Consider the following 19,973-nt stretch of genomic DNA (forward strand, 5'->3'; position numbering starts at 1 on the left):
CGTGTGTGTGTGTGTGTGTGTGGGTGGCAAAGAGCCGCACACATACTGTAACCTCTTTCTATTTTGATGGGGGAAAACTGTGGTTGTTTGTGTCCTCAGGGCAGCAAGAGGCGTCTTTGGGCCTACACTTTAGTTTTAGGGAAGGAAGGCTCGTCTGAGCTCGGACTGTTCAGGACTGAGTGGAGCAATCTAATCGGCCGGCTGATCACTATAAATAGATTTGTTCTCGCAACTAGTTGTGGTATGATAATCACTCATTGCTTCTCAGGACCATTGGCCAAAACAAACCAGAGGTCCAGGCCTCAAACAAACTGGTTGCAGAGGGCTGCCATCTATGTTCGGTTCTCCTCGGCTCTGGCACCTCCCCTTCGGAATCCCAAACAATCAGCGACAAGTTCTTCAATTAGCATTTGTTGTACTGAGAAGTACGAGATTGTAGCGAGAGATACCATGACATTTTGTTTTGTTTTTGGATTCTTTTGGGCATCGATGGTGGGGGCTTTACTGGAATAGTACAATCTACACCGACGCAGACAGACACATTTGTTAAGACACATAAACAAAAATCGTACGGTCATGCACACTCGCGCGCACACATACAAACACATACCGGCCCACAAACCCACACGCAGCMGTTGGAAACCGTAGACGGTCGTTTAAATATGTAGTCCACCGATGCACSAGTGTTGCCCATTTATCATAAACAATGTGACGCTTTGCCAGGAAATGTTTGCTTTACTGCCAGCTCCTCGGTCGTGTTAAAATGTCAAGCCAGACAAATTAATCTTGGTTAGAAAGAAGTGAAATTATTGCCCAGAGAAATATAGGATTCTAATCCTTAATCGAAATAATATACAGCAAGAACTGTCACATGTCTTACTGTTCTCCCTATTTGAATGATTTCCAAAGCACAGAGGCTGAGTGAGACTCTGCAAAACTGTTTTATTCAGTATCCAGCCAGCATAATAAATAAAATAGAATAAAGATATTAAATCCATACATCGTAATGTAGATCTTGGTTATTCAAAGCATATTTGTGAGTAGGTAGTTGGAGAAGTAAGTCATTTGGCCTGGTTCTCTTCTCAGGRTGTGACATAGTCATTTCCAGATGACACAGTAGCAGTGCATTATGGGATTGATGCAGACGTCTTGGAGAGTCGATGCAACTCTTCCCTGTGTTGAAGCTTTGCTTAAGGATGTTTGTGCTGGCAATAGCTTGCATCCAAATAAACATGAAATCATCTGACGAAACAGTAGCAGTAGCTCATCAATATTATCAAATATCAAATATTATCACTTGTTCTGACTTTTAAATACGAATCAGTGTGTGCAGCTACTTTTCGTCTTCGCCATTGCTTTTCTTCCCCATATTTTCCCATTACGTAATGTCTTTTTTACCCCGAAAGGACAATGCCTACCATGCCCATATTACAATATACTGTCAACTGGCGTCAACAACACTGCTTAACGTAACTGTACAAATACTGTTGACATTGTTGAAAGAGTATTTACGGGCTGACCTTGTAGCTCAGAACTACACAGCTCCCACTGAACCATGACCACACAGGCTTGAGAAATTTGCTTTTTGGTTTTCGCTCCATTGTGAATCAGGTTACCATAATTGCTGAATGTTATGTCTCTCTGTAAACCATACAAGGGAGCAGTCTATATAATGGACTGAAATTGTTAGCTTGGTGAAATAGTGGGTTGCAATTGAAATAGTGTGTTGTACAGTCATTTAGTCATGACCCGCAAATAGCATTGTAATTAACTCCATTGTATCAACACATTAGTTTGATAACACTCATTTATCAACATTTACAGAATGGGCCTCAAAATTAGGTCTTAAACCCTGTCAGGTGTCTTATTAGAGAAAGATGGAGGGAGGAAAGAGAGAGAGAGAGAGAGAGAGAGAGATGGGAAGAAAGGCATTCTTTTTGCAGAGGGGCAGGGAGGGGAAATAGATGTTAGATGTCCATAACACAGCCACAATTTGTGGGACCATCATTCAAATGACAGAATACATGAATTTAGTTACTCATCTGTTTACACGTTGTTGATGTCTATAATTCCTAAGAATGTAACAATCAGCTCAATGGATTTGGGTTCAAATTGTAATTTATCTAAGAGGATCAATACTGTCCAACGACCGCATTACTTACTGTTGTTGGACTCATCAACCATTCACACTGCCAATCTGTGGACAGATCTTATTTCGAATCATTTGTGTCTAATCTTGTTTTACTAAGTTTTGTATAATAATATTCTAAGAAAATGATGGTTGTAAATTGTTTAGAAGGTGTGCTGTGAACTAAAACGTCAGTGTTGTTGCAAAGTGACTAACAAATGGATGGGGCCTCACATGAAGGGTTTTCGTTTCCAGGATATTTTGTGTGTGTGTGTGTGTGTGTTTGCATGTGTGTGTGGACTGGGAGGTCAGGGAGAGTATTTCCGGGGGTCGGCCAGGCATGAGATAGCTCCACATACATGTTATTCCTCATGGGACGGGGTCAAGTAGACAGCCATCAGTCAGGGGTCAGAGTTGATAACATGACACACGCTACAGAAGGGCTCTGACCCATGTCTAACATCCTTTTCAACATAAGTCTGAGTAGTGGCCCTGTACCACAGTGGTCCAAGGGAAACATTTGACATATTAACAATACATATTGAAGTACTGAATTATGGAACTGTTTAGGCTACTCGTTAATCCTTTATAAGCTATTTAGAGTTTCAATAAATATAAAATACTAACTACAGTAGGAGTACTTTAGGATGATAMATTTTTCTACATTATAAACAGAATATTTCTTGCATTTTTTATTTATTTTTCCCCCTTTTTCATGATATCCAATTGCGATCTTGTCTCAACACTGCAACTTCCCAACGGGCTCGGGAGAATCATGCGTCCTCCAAAACATGACCGGCCAAGCAGTGCTCCTTAACACCCACTTGCTTAACCAGGAAGCCAGCTGCACCAATGTTTAGGAGGAAACACCGTTCAGCTGACGACCGTAGTCAGCTTGCAGGCRCCTGGCCCGCCACAAGGAGTYGCTAGAGTGCGATAATCCAAGTAAAGCCCTCCCCGGCCAAACCCTTCCCGAACCTGGACGATGCTGGGCCAATTGACTGGGACTCCCAATCACGGCTAGTTGTTACACAGCTGGGATCGAACCCCAGGCTGTAGTGATGCCGCAACACTGCGATGCAATGCCTTAGACCGCTGCGCCACTCAGGAGGCCTATAAACAGAATCCTTGCAAGGATTCACATGTTATTTTGTGCTTGTATGCATGTACCATACCGTATTTGKGTCAGGGAATGTGTGTCTGAGTATATTTCACTGCATTTATGCTTTAATGTTGCATGTGAAGATTTAAWGCAGCACCCTAGGCATTGAATAAAACAATCAACTCTGGAACATTTTAAATAAAACTATGTTAAAAAAGCTGTATGGGAGTTGCTAAACGTGTGCACGGACACAAGTGAGGTTTCTCCTTCTTCGCATGTACGCCGAAATCCTCTCCGTTGGAGAAAAGCACTATATGTTTACTCTTCAACTGACTATTACATCTTTATTCAATATCCTTCCTCTCCAACCAGCCAAGTTCCCTAAATCCCGGGATTTCTCCATATGATAATGGTAAGATCCYGGGTGGAATCAGACAATCCCCTCAGATGTATTTGATGTAGGGATTTGGAGGAGGACTTGGCAAAGGGGGGATKCTCTAGCTCGGCTGTGACCCCTCTGTCCTAGCCTCGCACTGAGATGGGATCCCTGATACCCTTAACTCCCAGAGCTCAGTTTACTCATCCAACACTCATCCGCACTGCAGTCTGCCTGAGGCAGCGACGCTGAATACTGTCTGTCTGTAAATCAAATGCTAAGGTAGCTGTGTTAAACGTTATGTTGTAAATATAAAATTCAAAGATGATTTAGGTGAGAGGCTGTAGTACTATTCTGATATTTTATTGCCCTTCCGCTGGGCTGCGGTTTAAGGTCTACTTGAAAGGCATTAACAGGGCATGCATACAGTATTATCTACCTCAGTGATTACAGTCGGTGTCAACTTGGCAAGTAAAAAATGGTGAGTGTGTGTGCACATACGTGTGTGTCCGTATGTCTGTCTGTCTCCGTGGTGTTATTTGACACCCAGCGGCAGGCGAGCGAATGGGCTACAGCCAGACACCTCTGGGTAGAAAGTGATCCACTGAGCATGGTGATTAACCTCTGCTATGAGCCAATCAGGCTGCGGTTTAGCAGGCTAATGACTGCCAGGTGTGCAACAACACGCACTGCCTGGACCTCAGCAGGTTTGGTCGTCTCCAACCTCCTTGTCAGACAGATAAAAGGAAGGAAGCCAGCAGGCTAGGTGGAACTGTGTCAGTCAAGAGATGAAAGACGTACATTTGAAAGACTGCCACAATTAGTGTTATGTTACACACATAAAAGGAGAGAGAAAAATACACTTAAACCAGTATGTAGTGTAGGATAACGGGCTTTAGAGTCATCAAAATGTATCAGTTGTTGTCAGCCAGAACATGTTCTGTTATCCCTCCAAATATTTAAGATATTTTCCCAAGTTGACACCATCTTTTGTACAGGCATACATACTGTATATAACAAAAGTGCACGAGGTCTCCCGAGTGGCGCCCGAGTGGCGCCCGWGTGGCGCAGCGGTCTAATGCACTGCGTTGCAGTGCTAGAGGCGTCACTACAGACCCGGGTTCGATCCCAGGCTCTGTCGCAGCCGGCCGCGACCGGAAGAACCATGAGGTGGTGCACAATTGACCCAGCGATGTCAAACCCACTGGCTCCAGGTCATCTATAAGTCTTTGCTAGGTAAAGCCCCGCCTTATCTCAGCTGACTGGTCACCATAGCAACACCCACCCGTAGCACGCGCTCCAGCTGGTATATTGTACTGGTCATCCCCAAAGGCAACACTTCCTTTGGCCGCCTTTCCTTCCAGTTCTCTGCTGCCAATGACTGGAACGAATTGCAAATATCTCTGAAGCTGTAGTCTTATATCTCCTTCTCCATTTTTTAAGCATCAGCTGTCAGAGTAGCTTACCGATCACTGTACCTGTACACAGCCAATCTGAAAATAGCACATCCAACTACCTCATCCCCATATTATTACTTACCCACCTGCTCTTTTGCACCCCAGTATCTCTACTTGCACATCATCATCTGCACATCTATCACTCCAGTATTAGGGCTACTTCCGGTGAAACTGGAGGGCGCGCAATTCAAATAAATAATCATAAAAATTATGGATATTAAACATTTAGGTACATACAAGTGTCTAATATCGGTTGAAAGCTAAAATTATTGTTAATCTAACTGCACTGTCCAATTTAGAGTAGCTATTACAGTGAAAGCATGCCGTGAAATTGTTTGAGGACGGCATCCCACATCAAAATATTTTTCCACCGGGACTGGTTTCATAAATTCACAAATAGCGATTAAACATTCACTTACTTTTTGAAAATCTTCCTCTGATTTGTCATCCAAAGGGTCCCAGCTATAACATGTAGTGTGGTTTTGTTAGATAARATCCTTCTTTATATCACAAAGTCAGTTTAGTTGGCGCCATTTATTTGAGTAATCCACTCGTTCAAAGTGCAGAGAAATTAATCAGAAAATCTACCCCTAAACTTTGTTTCAACAAGTCAAAATACGTTTCTATTTACTCCTCAGATAGCCTAAAATGTAATCAACCTATAATATTTCCTACGTAAAGAACTATGTTCAATAGGAAACCGATTTTAGCAGGTGYGTCTTGTCTTCATGGCGCGCCCAAACACGAACTTGTGTTTGACTGTGTCCCTGTACTAAAACTGATGAAAAACGGTGGGRAAAATGATGGTGAAACCAAGTCTGGGGTGAACCAAGTGCTATATCTGTTCTTAGTTCTACATTTTTTGAATGGGGCATGCTTATTTAAGATGTTGAGGAAAGCATTTTTAAAGAGCAACCAGGCATCCTCTACTGACGGGATGACGTCAATATCCTTCCAGGATACCCGGGCCAGGTCGAATAGAAAGGCCTGCTCGCTTAAGTGTTTTAGGAAGCGTTTGATGGGTCCGTTTGACCGCGGACCCATTACAGACGCAGGCAATGAGGCAGTGATCGCTGAGATCCTGGTTGAAGACAGCAGATGTGTATTTAGAGGGCAAGTTTGTCAGTATGATATCTAAGAGGGTGCCCATGGTTACGGATTTAGGGTTGTACCTGGTAGGTTCCTTGATAATTTGTGTGAGATTGAGGGCTTCTAGTTTAGATTGTAGGACGGCCGGGGTGTTAAGCATATCCCAGTTTAGGTCACCTAACAGTACGTACTCTGAAGATAGATGGGGGGCAATCAATTCACATATGGTGTCCAGGGCACAGTTGGGGGCTGGGGGGGGTCTATAACAAGTGGCAAAGGTGAGAGACTTGTTTCTGGAAAGGTGGATTTTTAAAAGTAGAAGCTTGAATTATTTGGGCACAGACCTGGATAGTATGACAGAACTCTGCATTCTATCTCTGCAGTAGATTGCAACTCCGCTTCCTTTGGCAGTTCTATCTTGTCGGAAAATGTTGTAGTTGGGGATGGAAATGTCAGGATTTTTGGTGGCCTTCCTAAGCCAGGATTCAGACATGGCTAGGACATCAGGGTTCGCGAAGTGTGCTAAAGCAGTGAATAAAACAAACTTAGGGAGAAGGCTTCTGATGATGAAACTAAGGCTTTTGCGGTTACAGAAGTCAACAAATGAGAGCGCCTGAATAATGGGAGTGGTGCTGGGAGCTGCAGGGTTAACCTCTACATCACCAGAGGAACAGAGGAGGAGAAGGGTAAGGGTACGGCTAAAGGCTATAAGAACTGGTCRTCTAGTGCGTTCGGAACAGAGAGTATAAGGAGCAGATTTCTGGGCGTGGAAGAATAGATTCAAGGCATAATGTATAGACAAGGGTATGGTAGGATGTGAGTACAGTGGAGGTAAACCTAGGCATTGAGTGATGATGAGAGAAGTTTTGTCTCTAGAGCCAGCAGTTAAGCCAGGTGAGGCCACCGCATGTGTGGGTAGTGGAACAAAAGGACTATCTAAGGCATATTGAGCAGGGCTGGCGGCTCTACAGTAAAATTAGACAATAATCACTAACCAAAACAGCAATAGACAAGGCATATTGACATTAGGGAGAGGCATGTGTAGCCGAGTGATCATAGGGTCCAATGAGTAGCAGTAGGTGAGTCAGGGAGCCGATTCAGTAGTCGCTACTACGCTAGGCGAGCAGGAGACACGGCGATTCAGACAGCTAGCGGGCCGGGGCTAGCAGATGGGCCTTCGGCGACGTTGCAACGGAAGAGCCTGTTGAAACCACTTTGGACGATTACGTCGGCAGACCAATCGTGATGGATCGGCGGGGCTCCGAGTCGGCAGTAAAGGGTCCAGGCCAATTGGCAAAAGTGGTATTGTAGCCCAAGAATTAGCTGGTGGACCTCTTTGGCTAGCCGGCAGAAGGGCCTAGCTCGAGGCTAGCTCAAAGCTAACTTGTGCTTGTTTTGGGACAGAGACGTTAGACAGAAGTAGCCACTCGGATTGCAGCTAGCTAGCTGCGATGGTCCAGTGTAAAGGTTCAGAGCATGCGGTAGGAATCCGGAGATGTGGTAGAGAAAAAGAAGTCCGATATGCTCTGGGTTGATATCGCGCTGTGCAGACTAGCAGGTATTGATCGAGCTGAGGCTAGCTGGTGTCCGAGTTAACGGTGAAGACCGCTAGCAGTGGCTAACTGACTACTAGCTAGTAGCTAGTTAACTGACTAGCTTCTGAAGGGGGTTCCGGTTCTAAAGTATAAAAATAGCAGACCGTACCACATTGGGTGAGGCGGGTTGCAGGAGAGTATATTCAGTCCGTAGATGGGAAGTAAGAATTAAAATATATACAAAATATATCAGGGGAAAAAACGAAGAAAATTATATTTACACGGGACAAGACAGAACACACATCCGACTGCTACGCCATCTTGAAACAAATCTGTGAAGTCTTGGAAATGGGCTGTGGCCCTGGCCTATCCACAGGTTGTTTAGCCGCAGTCTGACATGTCTCGCCCGTGTGGAGGGGAAAGACATATCTATGATGTTCTTTATTTTGCAGTGGTTGGGGAGGAATGCCGCCTCCACTGAGCACCCCTGATGTATGGACCTCTATGGCACGCGTGACTTATAGCACTTTGGGGCTGTGTTTCTTCCCCCAGCTAGAGTGGAAGTCTCTGTTAAATGTAACTGTCGCTGGTTGAGCCTTGGTGGTTTGATAGAGCCTTACAGATACAGGAACTCAATTACTGCTAGCTTCATTGCGGGCAGAGGGGTGAATTCAATCCAAACTGCTCTGTGAAATATGCTACATAAATGGAGGTTTTAGGTAAGCCTAATGCAAGTGGTTGAAACAGAAGAGAAGTGAGATCGAGTGCAGCAATTCTATCTTGATGCAGCATGATGTAATTCAGCCTAGAATGAGCAAAGTCGACATACTTTGTAGCACCAATATGGCCTAGCTGTAAAGCGTTGTTCTGTGCTTCTAAACATGGTGTTGTAGTTTTGACTTTACACTAATGATAGAGTCTTGCCCTAATGCATTTCATCATGCATCTTGGAGTGGGCTTTAAAAGCATTGTTAAAGACTGCAGGCAGGTTGGTTCAGTGGACTAGTCGATGCATACCGTGTCATTTGGCGCAATGGAATACTCTATATGRTTCGGCAAGGATGTGTTGACTATATTTTGGGAAAGCTTGGTTATTGTTGTCCCTTCAAGTTTCAAATGATCACTTAGTTTCATAAAACAACAACCCTCAACTGACCCCAATTTTGGTCACAAGGTAAAAATCTGTCATTCTGCCCCTGAGCACGGCAGTTAACCCACTGTTCCCCGGGCGCCGAAGACGTGGACMCCCCGCCGCTCTCTGATTCAGAGGGGTTGGGTTAAATGCGGGACACATTTCAGTTTCATTTCAGTTTCAGTTGAATACATTCAGTTGGACAACTGACTAGGTATCCCCCTTTCCCCTTTGCAATACTCCAGAGTCCTTCCCTTATTGCGATTGAAATCAAATCTGCAACAAAGAGGTAATAATRATGTGTAGTATTAATTCTATTACCATTTGTATTCATTTTGAATATATCCTAATACCCAACATCCGGCGATGAAAGAGCACTAACAAACCAGCATCCCCTTTAGACATTAGCAGAATGAGATGGCAGGACACCAACACTTCCTCCCTCGGGGTGTCATTGAGAAAGCCCAAATCAATCTCCCACAATCCAACATTGTGTTTATTAATGAGCCTTGGCCAATCTAATTTGCTCAAGAGCCAATCAGATCGGCTCGGTTGGCCCTCAGAGGCTTTAAGGTCCCGCATCGGTTGCGCAGATGTTTGACACTAGAGATGAAATACAGCCTGTGACATGACACGCTAAACGTTTCTGCCGAGAAACAGAGACGGCAGAACAACTGTACTCACACAGGAAAACCGTCTCTTCCTCTTGAGCGACTCTGTTACTGCTGCCTCGGATCGCCCTACTTATCAGTTGAGCACATAATAGACACGACATGACAGGACGCAGATGTCAATTGAGTTGGATTAGCTGGTAAACTGTCTGGTACATACACAACACACCCATTCAATACAGATCAAAACGATTTAAAGGTCAGACGAGTGTCATGCGGAGAATCCCTCTTCATGGCGTGTCTTGGCGATGTTTCTGTGTGCGGTCGAAAGGCTGTGTAAATGTCTTCTAAATACACAGACTGTGTCTGTTCTTTATCAGAGCAGTAGCAGGCTACATCCTGGATTGGGTGGGATAGGAATTAGCAGAAGTTACACAGCCAGGAAATCGAGCAGCGTTTTGTGATATGAGTAGTATAGGCCCTACGGAAGAGTATCTGCGAGGACTTCTGTAGTCTTGAAGGGTCTGAGTCGTGCTTCAGCACGTGTCACAGATGAAGACTCACTACACACACACACACACACACACACTCAACTCCGACTCCCATAAATGCACACTATTTCATCACCCCACTACCATGTCAAATTTCAACATGTTCAATTCATCCAACCTTCCTTTGATTCAGATATAACCACTGATTAGAGCCATGACTCTCCACTACATAGTACAGTATTGGTTTAGTGGCTTAGTTGAATTCCCAACAATGACATCGTCACTTCTTTCACCTTTCTCTGTACAAATCATCCATCTACCCAGCTGTCTAAAGACTTGCTCCAAGAATACACACCACTGACCGTTGTCTCCACTTCATGAATCTAACCTGAAACCACATAGCTACAAGCAGAAGTGTCAGTCAACCACATTTTGAGGGGCAAYGGAATTGATCTTTGCATTCATTCGTTGCACATAGATTTGATAAGATATATTTTACCGCCCTTCGTTTTCATTGGGCATGATGTCTCTGGCTACACACTTTTCTTATCCACAACACTGCCACCAGTTCGAGGTGCATATTGCAGGTGAATACCCCCCCCCAAAAAAACTGCCTATCCAACCTTTCTTATAGGAAAAAACATAACTTGACTAAGACTTGTTACCCGCCTACTCCCCTGTCCATTCCGATTGACGGCAATGGATCTCAGGACATTTTTTTGCTCAACAGAACATGTTTCAGAGTGCAGAGCAGACACATTGGCAAGGTCCTCTAACAGTGTTTCTTGGCTCTGAGAGTCCATCTTTGGGGATAGAAAGCTCCCAGGCATGTGATAATGTGGGTTAGAGAAGGGCAGGCCACAGAATGAGCTCCTAATGATGCAGGTCACAGCAGGATAGAGAAGACCCACGATACAGCATTTCTGCTCTCATACCAAGAGTGATTTAACAATTCGCAACGACAAACCCTCAAGTGTGTTTAGACACATATAGTCCCTATTGGTTTCCAGTTGAGGAGAATTGTTAGGGGCTGGGTGGCGAGAAAGATCGAGTGGTGATCGGATCTGAGAAAGGTAGTCACAGAGTGGGTGGATCGATGAGGAAAACTYTGAGGTGTATGGATTGGAGTCTCTGACTCGATTGGATAATTGAATCATGAGTCAGCAAGCTTCCAACGTTAGTCGATGTCAAGTATCCTAATGACATCGTAGCACAAATCTCAATTTGAGATGCAAGAGTACGCTTGTCAATCACCTCCTCAAATCGACACTGTCTTGTGGCCTTGCAATGCCGGTCACTCGACCTAAAAATAGAACACCACAAAACGCATTGTTCTGGGGACATGRCAGATGTCCGTGGAGCAGAATAAGACAACAGCCCAGCCCCAGCCACGGTGCCCCCAGACTGGGGCTCCATCATGCTGGTCCCCCCTCCCCATCCTGTATGTTGCCCACTGGTTCACTGCGTCTCTCACCAGTACAGCTGGAGCCCTGGTTGATTTACAGGTTCCACATGTGCAGGTTAGACTGAGCCGCCCTGCAGACAGCAGGSCTGCCATACTGTAACATGCAGTGTCTTAGGGTTAATATGCTTTCTCTCCACAAAAATAACCTGCTATACGGTAATAGTAATAGGCCTGTCATAGTATAAGCGCAGGAGGCCTCTGTGATCATTCTGACAGAGAATACTGTGTCATACTGTACTGTGTGAACACAGGAGGGAAGACAGTGGGCAAAGTGCAAAYACACAAGGAGGGACATTGTGCATCTGAGACATACAGGACTAGGACCAGTAGGAGGAGAGTAACAGTATGTAGCCTACTTGATGGTACCTCAGTGAGCTGTACCTGGGTCAGCCCTTAATGACTTGGTCTTTGGTCTCTCTGCTCCTGTTATACTGTAAATGGCTGCTCTGAGCTCTGCAGGTGAAAAACGTACGTTCCAGACAACTCTGTCTACCCTTCTCCCTCTTTTCTCTCTCTTTAATGCGTTGATGTTGACTCAGGTGGAGAGACTGTTTGCAGAGCACATGCACACAGTCAATCACCGCTGAAAATATAACTCTCTCAGGAGGTCTCTTACAATGTGTTATGTCTTCTCTCCCGCTAAACCCCCTCTTCTATTCCGTCCTCCACTTCCTGTATTCTTTCCCACTCTCCCCCCAATCCCCTTATTCTGTCCTCCTCCTCCTCTCAGACTGTTCCTGAAGAGTCACAGTGGGACAGCGGGCAGGCAGAGCAGTATGGTGATCCACGGGGCAGACTTCAGCACCAAGGATATGGACAATGACAACTGCATGTGCAAGTGTGCCCTCATGCTCACAGGGGGTAAGTACCAGTGTCCCCATAACGCACCGCACTGCAGTGTTGAAAATGTAGTGTACCAAGCTACCAGTTACGTCACAATGGAAGAAGTTAAGCTACACTAAAGCCACCCTTAAAGTTACTTTGAAAAAGTAGTTTACTACATCCAAACTACTTAGGGATAAATAATCACATCTAAATCTGAAATGTTATAGACTACAAATTGAATGAACAGGTCACYTTGGGGTCATATGTAAAATAATGTGTAATTTAGCCTATTAAACACAAAAAACGATGTTTCAAGTGAGAATTAGGCAGGTCTGATGCCGAAAAAGAAAGACAATTCTTGCCTACTTCACCCATAAYGCACTATTTAGCAGTAGAGGCTGCTGAGAGGAGGACGGTTCATTATAATGGCTGGAACGGTGCGAATGGAATGGCATCAAACACCATTCCACCGATTCCGCTCCAGCCATTACCAGGAGCCCGTTCTCCCCAATTAAGGTGCCACCAACCTCCTGTGCTCTTTAGTGATCTGGCAGGGGAGACCCCATAATGCACCACACTGAGAGATGGCACAAGAAGAGTCCCCACAAACCACCACCTCATGGCAGAAAGGAAGATTCATCTTATACTGAACAACATCATCAATGCAACATGCAACAATTTCGACAATTTTACTGAGTTACAGTTCATATAAGGAGATCAGTCAATTGAAATKAATTCATTAGGMCCTAATCTATGGATTTCACATGACTGGGCAGTGAGTGAGTGGGTGAGTTTTCCCCACAAAAGGGCTTTATTGCAGACAGAAAGACTCAGTTTCATCAGCTGTACAGGTGGATGGTATTAGACGATCCTGCATGTGAAGAAGCCGGATGTGGAGGTCCTGGGCTTGGGTGGTTACCCGCGATCTGCGGTTGTGAGGCCGGTTGGACGCACTGCCAAATTCTCTAATATGACGTTGGAAGCAGCTTATAGTAGAGAAATTAACATWAMATTCTCTGGCAACAGCTCTGATGGACATTCCTGCAATCAGCATGCCAATTGCATGCTCCGTCAAAACTTGAGACATGTGTGACAAAACTGCACATTTTAGAGTGGCTTTTTACTGTCCCAAKCACAAGGTGCACCTGTGTAAAGATCATGCTGTTTAGTCAGCTTCTTGATATGCCACACCTGTCCGGTGGATGGATTATCTTGGCAAGTAGAAATGCTCMCTAACAGGAATGTAAACACATTTCCKGGATCTTTTATTTCAKCTCATGAAACATGGGACCAACACTTTACATGTTGCGTTTATATTTTTGTTCGTATGGTAATGCATCCTGGTCAATTGTCTAGAGAACTTGGTTCGACTACAAGACCAGCCTGACTCCGCCTAGCTCAAACCCTGACACTTGGTTGGGTTATTTTGGCACGGACCTGTGCACGTGGCATTGTACCACAGTACAGAGTAATGAGGCGTGTGTGTGGAGCTTACTGCATCCTCTGACTTCTGCACCCACCACTCCRCACAACAGCACATTAGGGGTTTCAAGTGAGCACCACAAACGTCCATGAGCTGGGCACCAAGTGTCAGGGAGATTTCAAAATGACTCATATTTTCCTCATTCAACCAGCCAGTCCCACAACCCAGCAGTGTGCTTAGCAGGGCACTGACTTAGATTTTTTTAACCATATTCACCGTAATAATATTTACATATTTTCAGTGCAGTAGTAAGCGGTGGGGGAAATAGACACATTGAGAAAAAYACTAGTAACCAAAGAGGAGAAAAATATTAAGAAAGTAAGGTCAGACTTGACCGGGTCTGTTGAAGTATGGCAATTACTTACATCAGCGGAGGTTGGTGGGAGGAGCTATAGGAGGACGGGCTCATTGTAATGGCAGGAATGGAATAAATCGAATAGTGTCAAGCACATCAACCAAATGGAAACCACATGTTTGACTCCGTTCCATTTATTCCATTTCAGMCACTAAAATTAGCCCGTCCTCCTATAACTCCTCCCACCAGCCTCCACTGACCTACATACAGTGCATTCGGAAAGTATTCAGACCCCTTGATACAGCCTTATTCTAAAATTKATTTACTCATCAATCTGCACACAATACCCCATAATGACAAAGCAAAAAAAGGCTTTGATACATTTTTGCATAAAAATGTATAAAAAAAMKTAAATATGACATTTACATAAGTATTCACCTCCCTGACCAATGCCCTTCTCCCCCGATTGCTCAATTTGGCCAGGCGGCCAGCTCTAGGAAGAGTCTTGGTGGTTCCAAAATTCTGTCTCGGAGCTCTAAGGACAATTCCTTCGACCTCATGGCTTGGTTTTTTCTCTGACAAGCACTGTCAACTATGGGATCTTATATAGACAGGTGTGTGCCTTTCCAAATCATGTCCAATCAATTGAATTTACCACAAATGGACTCCAATCAAGTTTTAGAAACATCTCAAGGATGATCAATGGAAAAAGGATGCACCTGAGCTCAATTATGAGTCTCATAGCAAAGGGTCTGAATACTTATGTAAATAAGGTATTTCAGTTTTTCATTTGAAATACATTTGCAAAAAAAAATTAAAAACCTGTTTTCCATTTGTCGTTATGGGGGTATTGTGTGTCGATTGATGAGGATTTTTTTGCATTTAATCCATTTTAGAATAAGGCTGTAATTTAACAAAATGTGGAAAGAGTCAAGGGGTCTGAATACTTGCCGAATGCACTGTACATACATACAGTACAATCTCAGTCATACTGAACAGACCTAACCCAGACCTACTGTATGTTCACTAGTGTACTGAGGTGACAATGACGAAAGACTATCCGGTTCTGGAAACAGATCACCAACTGTTTCTAGCAGGGGCAGCTGTTTTTACAAGATAGTAAAACCTCGGCCCTGGAAACACAAGTCACAGGGAACCAATGGGAAACCTTCATCAACGTGACACCCATGCTAAAGGCAAGGACAGCGGTACTAACTGTGGGACTCACTGGTAGGTCTTCTGTGAAATGTCACAGCCCAAACTGGCACTGGTATTTAGGCCTGAGGGGAAAGGCTATGCCCMAAACCTCCGATTGACACGTCACACCAGCCACACTATGCCTCCCTGAAATGGAAAGATTTGTGTTGCTCATTTTCATGTGCTCTTTGGTGCTAGCAATGTATTTTGCTGAAATTAGTAAGAGGATAAAAAGTACATGCAAAGGTTAAGCCTGAAGAAGGAAGGGATGCTACAGCATCATATGCAGGGAATGMAATTCTTACAAATGCCATTCACAACAGAGCCTATTTGAGTCCATCCACCTTTACTTTCTCTAAATACCACTGGGTGTAAACAGATCCCAAAAGTGGTTAACAACAGGTATCGGCAGTCCCCTGTGTACCTACACCACAGTGACCAGATACCTTTGTGATTATGTCTGAACCACTGCTATAGCTAGTGTTGGAGTTCACGTTGGCACACTGTCAWGGTTCAACATTGCAGAMCCAGAAAAACAGAAATTCAATGTGACGTTTACGGTCTTTCTTTTAGCATTTCACACACACTAATGTCTGTTTTTGTCATAGGGGTTTAAAAAAAAGCTCAGTCTTTCACCNCGACGCCTGTGGCCCGTCCAACCTCAACGGAATGTACTTCACCAAAGGGCAACACGTCGGGAAGCTAAATGGCATCAAGTGGCACTACTTTAAGGGTCCCAGCTACTCGCTACGAGCAACAACCATGATGATTCGACCACTGGACTTCTCATAGACATCAAGTGCATCTGGAATGGCACCCTATTCCCTATATAGTGCAATACTTGGTTSAAATTAGTGCACTATATAGGGAAYAGGGTGCCATTTCAGATGYAGTGTTAGACCTTCTGCCCACGCTCTCTGTTAGACCAATGGGACAACTATATTGGGAGGAACTCTTCCTGCTTTACCCTGTTACTATCGTCTCACCATAACGATTTTGGAGTTTGTGCGAAGGTGAACTCTATACCACCTGGCTGTTGCTTGGTAACTCTACTCCAGGAGTCAGCCTGGAAGTGTGGTTGGAGAGAAGAGGGGTCCCGTCTTATCACAWAGCTGAACTGTGAGTGGTGAACTTGCTGCAGTTGGAGTACGTACTGCTTTGCTAAATTTTTTATATTTGAGGCATAAACTCAAGTAGAGTTCAGCTCTCACCCCAGGCCTGTGGACTACTGGACTTCTCTCCTTTTTGGGAACTAACCGCAACATGGCGGCTTTGCCTGTATATGTAGACTACCCATAGACTACATGAGAGACTGCATAGACTCTTTCAGACGACATGACTCCCKATGAACTCTGTGCATCTGGAATGTCCTCACAACCATACGGGAGATATATACATTTTTATAGAGGTGTTGCACAAAGACATTGAACAATGTTTAGTATTTCATGCTTTTTATTCCTTTATAGCCTAATACATTTGGAATGACGTGATGTTRTTKTTTTTTTTACATAAGTCTCTCTGGATCGTTTCTGGAGAGGGAAAACCACAAGCTTACAGCTTACAAGGTCACCTTCCATATAAAATGTTGGTCTAATATGTACTGCGGAAGCCAAAGGCAGTTCTGAGAAAAAGTATGGCAGTATACGTTTTTGCTGCCACATATAGTTGTTGTCCTGACAGAGTGCAATGAYTATCCTCCAAGTTCAAGATGCCATGTTATTATTGGATTTGGCCACGGATGGGGATTTATCTGCATTTGCTATTGGCTGACAAACAACCAATGGTTGCCAAGGCTCAATATTTGTTGATCTTCATTCCTCATTTAAATACGAAAAAGAACATACTGTAGTGAATACAGGTTGCATATAATATTAAGGCATTGCCATACAGCAACTGGTAGAACTGTGTATGAGAAGGACAACATTATTTGTTATACCGAACCAATTTGAAGTTAGTGTATATTATAGCAGACTTATCTTTATCTTATGTATCTTTGTATGATAATGGTCCGTTTTCCATCTCAAGTATTGTTACACATCTAGCCCCCTAAAACGTGTAGACATGGATGGTGTAATTCTAACTTTCCTGAGAGATTTGGATTTTACATTTGAAAACACGATAGTATTGGGCAATATTAAAGTGTAGATGATTTGGACCATTCCGACCACGTATAAAACCCTACCTAGAAATGGTGTGCGCTTGGATCGGCGCCATTAGAGTAAAATATAATAATCTACTCAACAAATGTGTTATCAGTTGAAATGTTATGCTGTCTACAATGACTCAATCCACAGTCTCATAAATGTTCCCTTCAAATGGTACTCGTCAGTTTGCTTYGCTTTTGCAATCCTATGGCTTTAAAAAGGGGAAGAGGTTATGTYATGAGTARTCGCCTTTTTATGACTTYGGAGGTGCTATAGGGCCTTGACAGAAATGTGGTCTGTCCATATTTTGAGCTCTTAACCACTGACCAAAAGATAAGTCCCGTTCTTTATTGGAAACACCCCMCAATGTCCCTCAAATGTTTCTTTGCTGAGACAGACAACCGCACTGAACCCSAGATCCAGACAGATCTGTCTCTTTCATCAATGCAGCTTAGAAACTGTCGTTTTAATAACGCTTAGCTGAGGCATGAAATGGATGATTCRTTTAAGTGTAGTGTGTGTACTTGTATTGCATTACTACCAGCRTGAAACAACAAGAAAGAATGTACGGTTTAATATACAGTATTACTAAGGGTAGGCTACGTATACATGTTGAAGAAGGACACATGGTATCTGGAACTCATTACTATGAAATTACATGTTTATTAACATACTCAAATGGTATAATTTAATGAGTGCATATGTAAAATTACTTTCCTGAGGAAAGCTACTCCTTTTCGTTTTTGTTCCTCCAGAGTCACTGTGGTGTTTGAAGTTGAGCATCAAATGTAGAAGCAATAATAATAACATTTGAGAAACGTGCCTTAAATGACTCTGCTTTTACCTCATTAAACTGTAGATTTGCTATTTTATTTAAACTACATTTTTTTGTAACAAGTTGTCAAAATGCCATGTTTTTGGACGAAATAAAAAAAGCATGTGATGCACTAATGTTTTCAATTTGGTTATGCATTGGATGTTTTTTTATGTACAATGTGTTGATTTTGAAACTGGCCGCTTTAGGAGTCGCAAGTCTCTCTCACCGCAAGTTCCTTTGACACATACACTCTCAGTTCCCACTGGGCTCACACTGGTTGAATCACTGTTGTTTCAAAGTCATTTTTCAATGTATTGTGAAATGGAATCAACGTGGAAAATACATTGGATTTGAAAAAAGTTATCAATCAGCACTGTTTTCATMTATTTTCAACCAGCATTGTAAAAGTTGAGATTMGGGTAAAACATMAATTTAAATACATTGACTTAACCTGACTAACAGGTTGTTACATCAATCTAATTTCAACATAATCATAAGAACTATGTATACGTATCACGACTCAGGATAAGACCCAGATACAGTCAGTTCGAATCACAGATGTTTATTGACCAAACGGGGTATCCGCACCAGGTGGTAGGCGTTCCATAGGTCCAGCTTGGAGAACACGGTGGCCCCCTGGAGCGGATCCAAGGCCAAGGAGATGAGTGGTAGCGGATAGCGGTTCTTCACCGTGATGTCGTTGAGGCTTTGTCTTTCTTCTCCACAAAGAAGAACCCTGCGCCGGAGGGGGAGTCCTTAATGTACAGTAGGTCTCCATAGCCTTGGTCTCCGGACYCAGTACAGTCATCCCCGGGGTGGAGTGGTGCCTGGGAGAAGGTCAATCCCGCAGTCATAGGGTCGGTGCGGTGGAAGCAAAGTGGCCCGGGCCTTAATGAACACCTCCCGGAGGTCCTGGTACTCCGCRGGAATGGCGGAGAGGTCCGTAGCAACTTCCGAGCCCCCAGGAAGACGTTCCGGGGCAGGCTGCTCTGACTTCAGGCAATGACCGTGGCAGAACGGGCTCCAGCCCATGATGGCACCAGCAGACAAGTCAATAAGGGGATTGTGTCGCTGGAGCCAAGAGAATCCCAATACCACGGGAACCTGAGGAGACTTAATGAGCAGGAATTGGATCGTCTCGCTGTGGTTCGCTGACACACGTAGGTTGATGGGAGTGGTATTGTGGGTGACCTGGCCTATAGAGCACCCGTCCAGCACTCTAACGTCCATGGGAATGGAGAGGGGCTGAGTGGGGTTGCCCAGCTCGGACGCCAGGGTAGCATCCATAAAACTCTCAGAGTCGATGAGTACCCAGAGAGATTTCGACTGGTTCCCCAACAACAAAATGGCATGAAAAGGGGTATGAGTAAGGGGAGAGGAAAATATCCATATGGCCCACCAGAGTACTCGCTCCTACTGGTGAGCCTGGTCTTTTAGTGGACAGGTGGAGATGAAATGACCAGTAGTCCCGCAATACAGGCAGCTTAGTGTGAAGCCTGTATAGTCGTTCGGCTGATACAGCCTAGCTCTGCCTAGTTGGATTGGCTCGGGAAGAGGTGAAACGGCAGACTTTGGAGACTCTCGGGGGAACTCGGGAAGCCTCGGGTTCTCTTGGCAATGGAGCCTTCGGAGACTTMCGGGATGCCTTGGAGGCAAGGTGGACTCCTTGTGCGGGCGATTGAAATCGAATCTCCTCTCCTTCCTTTGTTCCCGTAGTTGCCCATTGATCCGAATGGTCAAGGCGATGAACRACTTCCGGGCAGCCTCTCTTCCGGACAATGGAGAAAAGTAGCCACCCTTTGCCTTGATGACAGCTTTGCACACTC

General features: G+C 44.2%; 1 protein-coding gene across 2 annotated transcripts in view; it reads left to right on the forward strand.

Annotated features, from left to right (window-relative positions):
• The window catches only part of LOC111955208 (angiopoietin-1), a 69,525-nt gene extending 51,235 nt beyond the window's left edge, over positions 1 to 18,290 (forward strand). The window contains exons 8-9 of one of the 2 annotated variants that reach the window (XM_070436074.1): positions 12,117 to 12,247; positions 15,815 to 18,290. In XM_070436074.1, coding sequence (XP_070292175.1) covers positions 12,117 to 12,247; positions 15,815 to 15,978 — 295 coding nt within the window. In that variant the 3' untranslated portion in view covers positions 15,979 to 18,290. Of the gene's footprint in view, positions 1 to 12,116 lie in introns of both variants that reach the window. The other variant, XM_070436073.1, reaches the window with a different exon arrangement.
• Positions 18,291 to 19,973: the final 1,683 nt, after the last annotated feature.

This window comes from Salvelinus sp. IW2-2015, linkage group LG30 (assembly GCF_002910315.2).
Source record: "Salvelinus sp. IW2-2015 linkage group LG30, ASM291031v2, whole genome shotgun sequence".
Taxonomy (NCBI): domain Eukaryota; kingdom Metazoa; phylum Chordata; class Actinopteri; order Salmoniformes; family Salmonidae; genus Salvelinus; species Salvelinus sp. IW2-2015.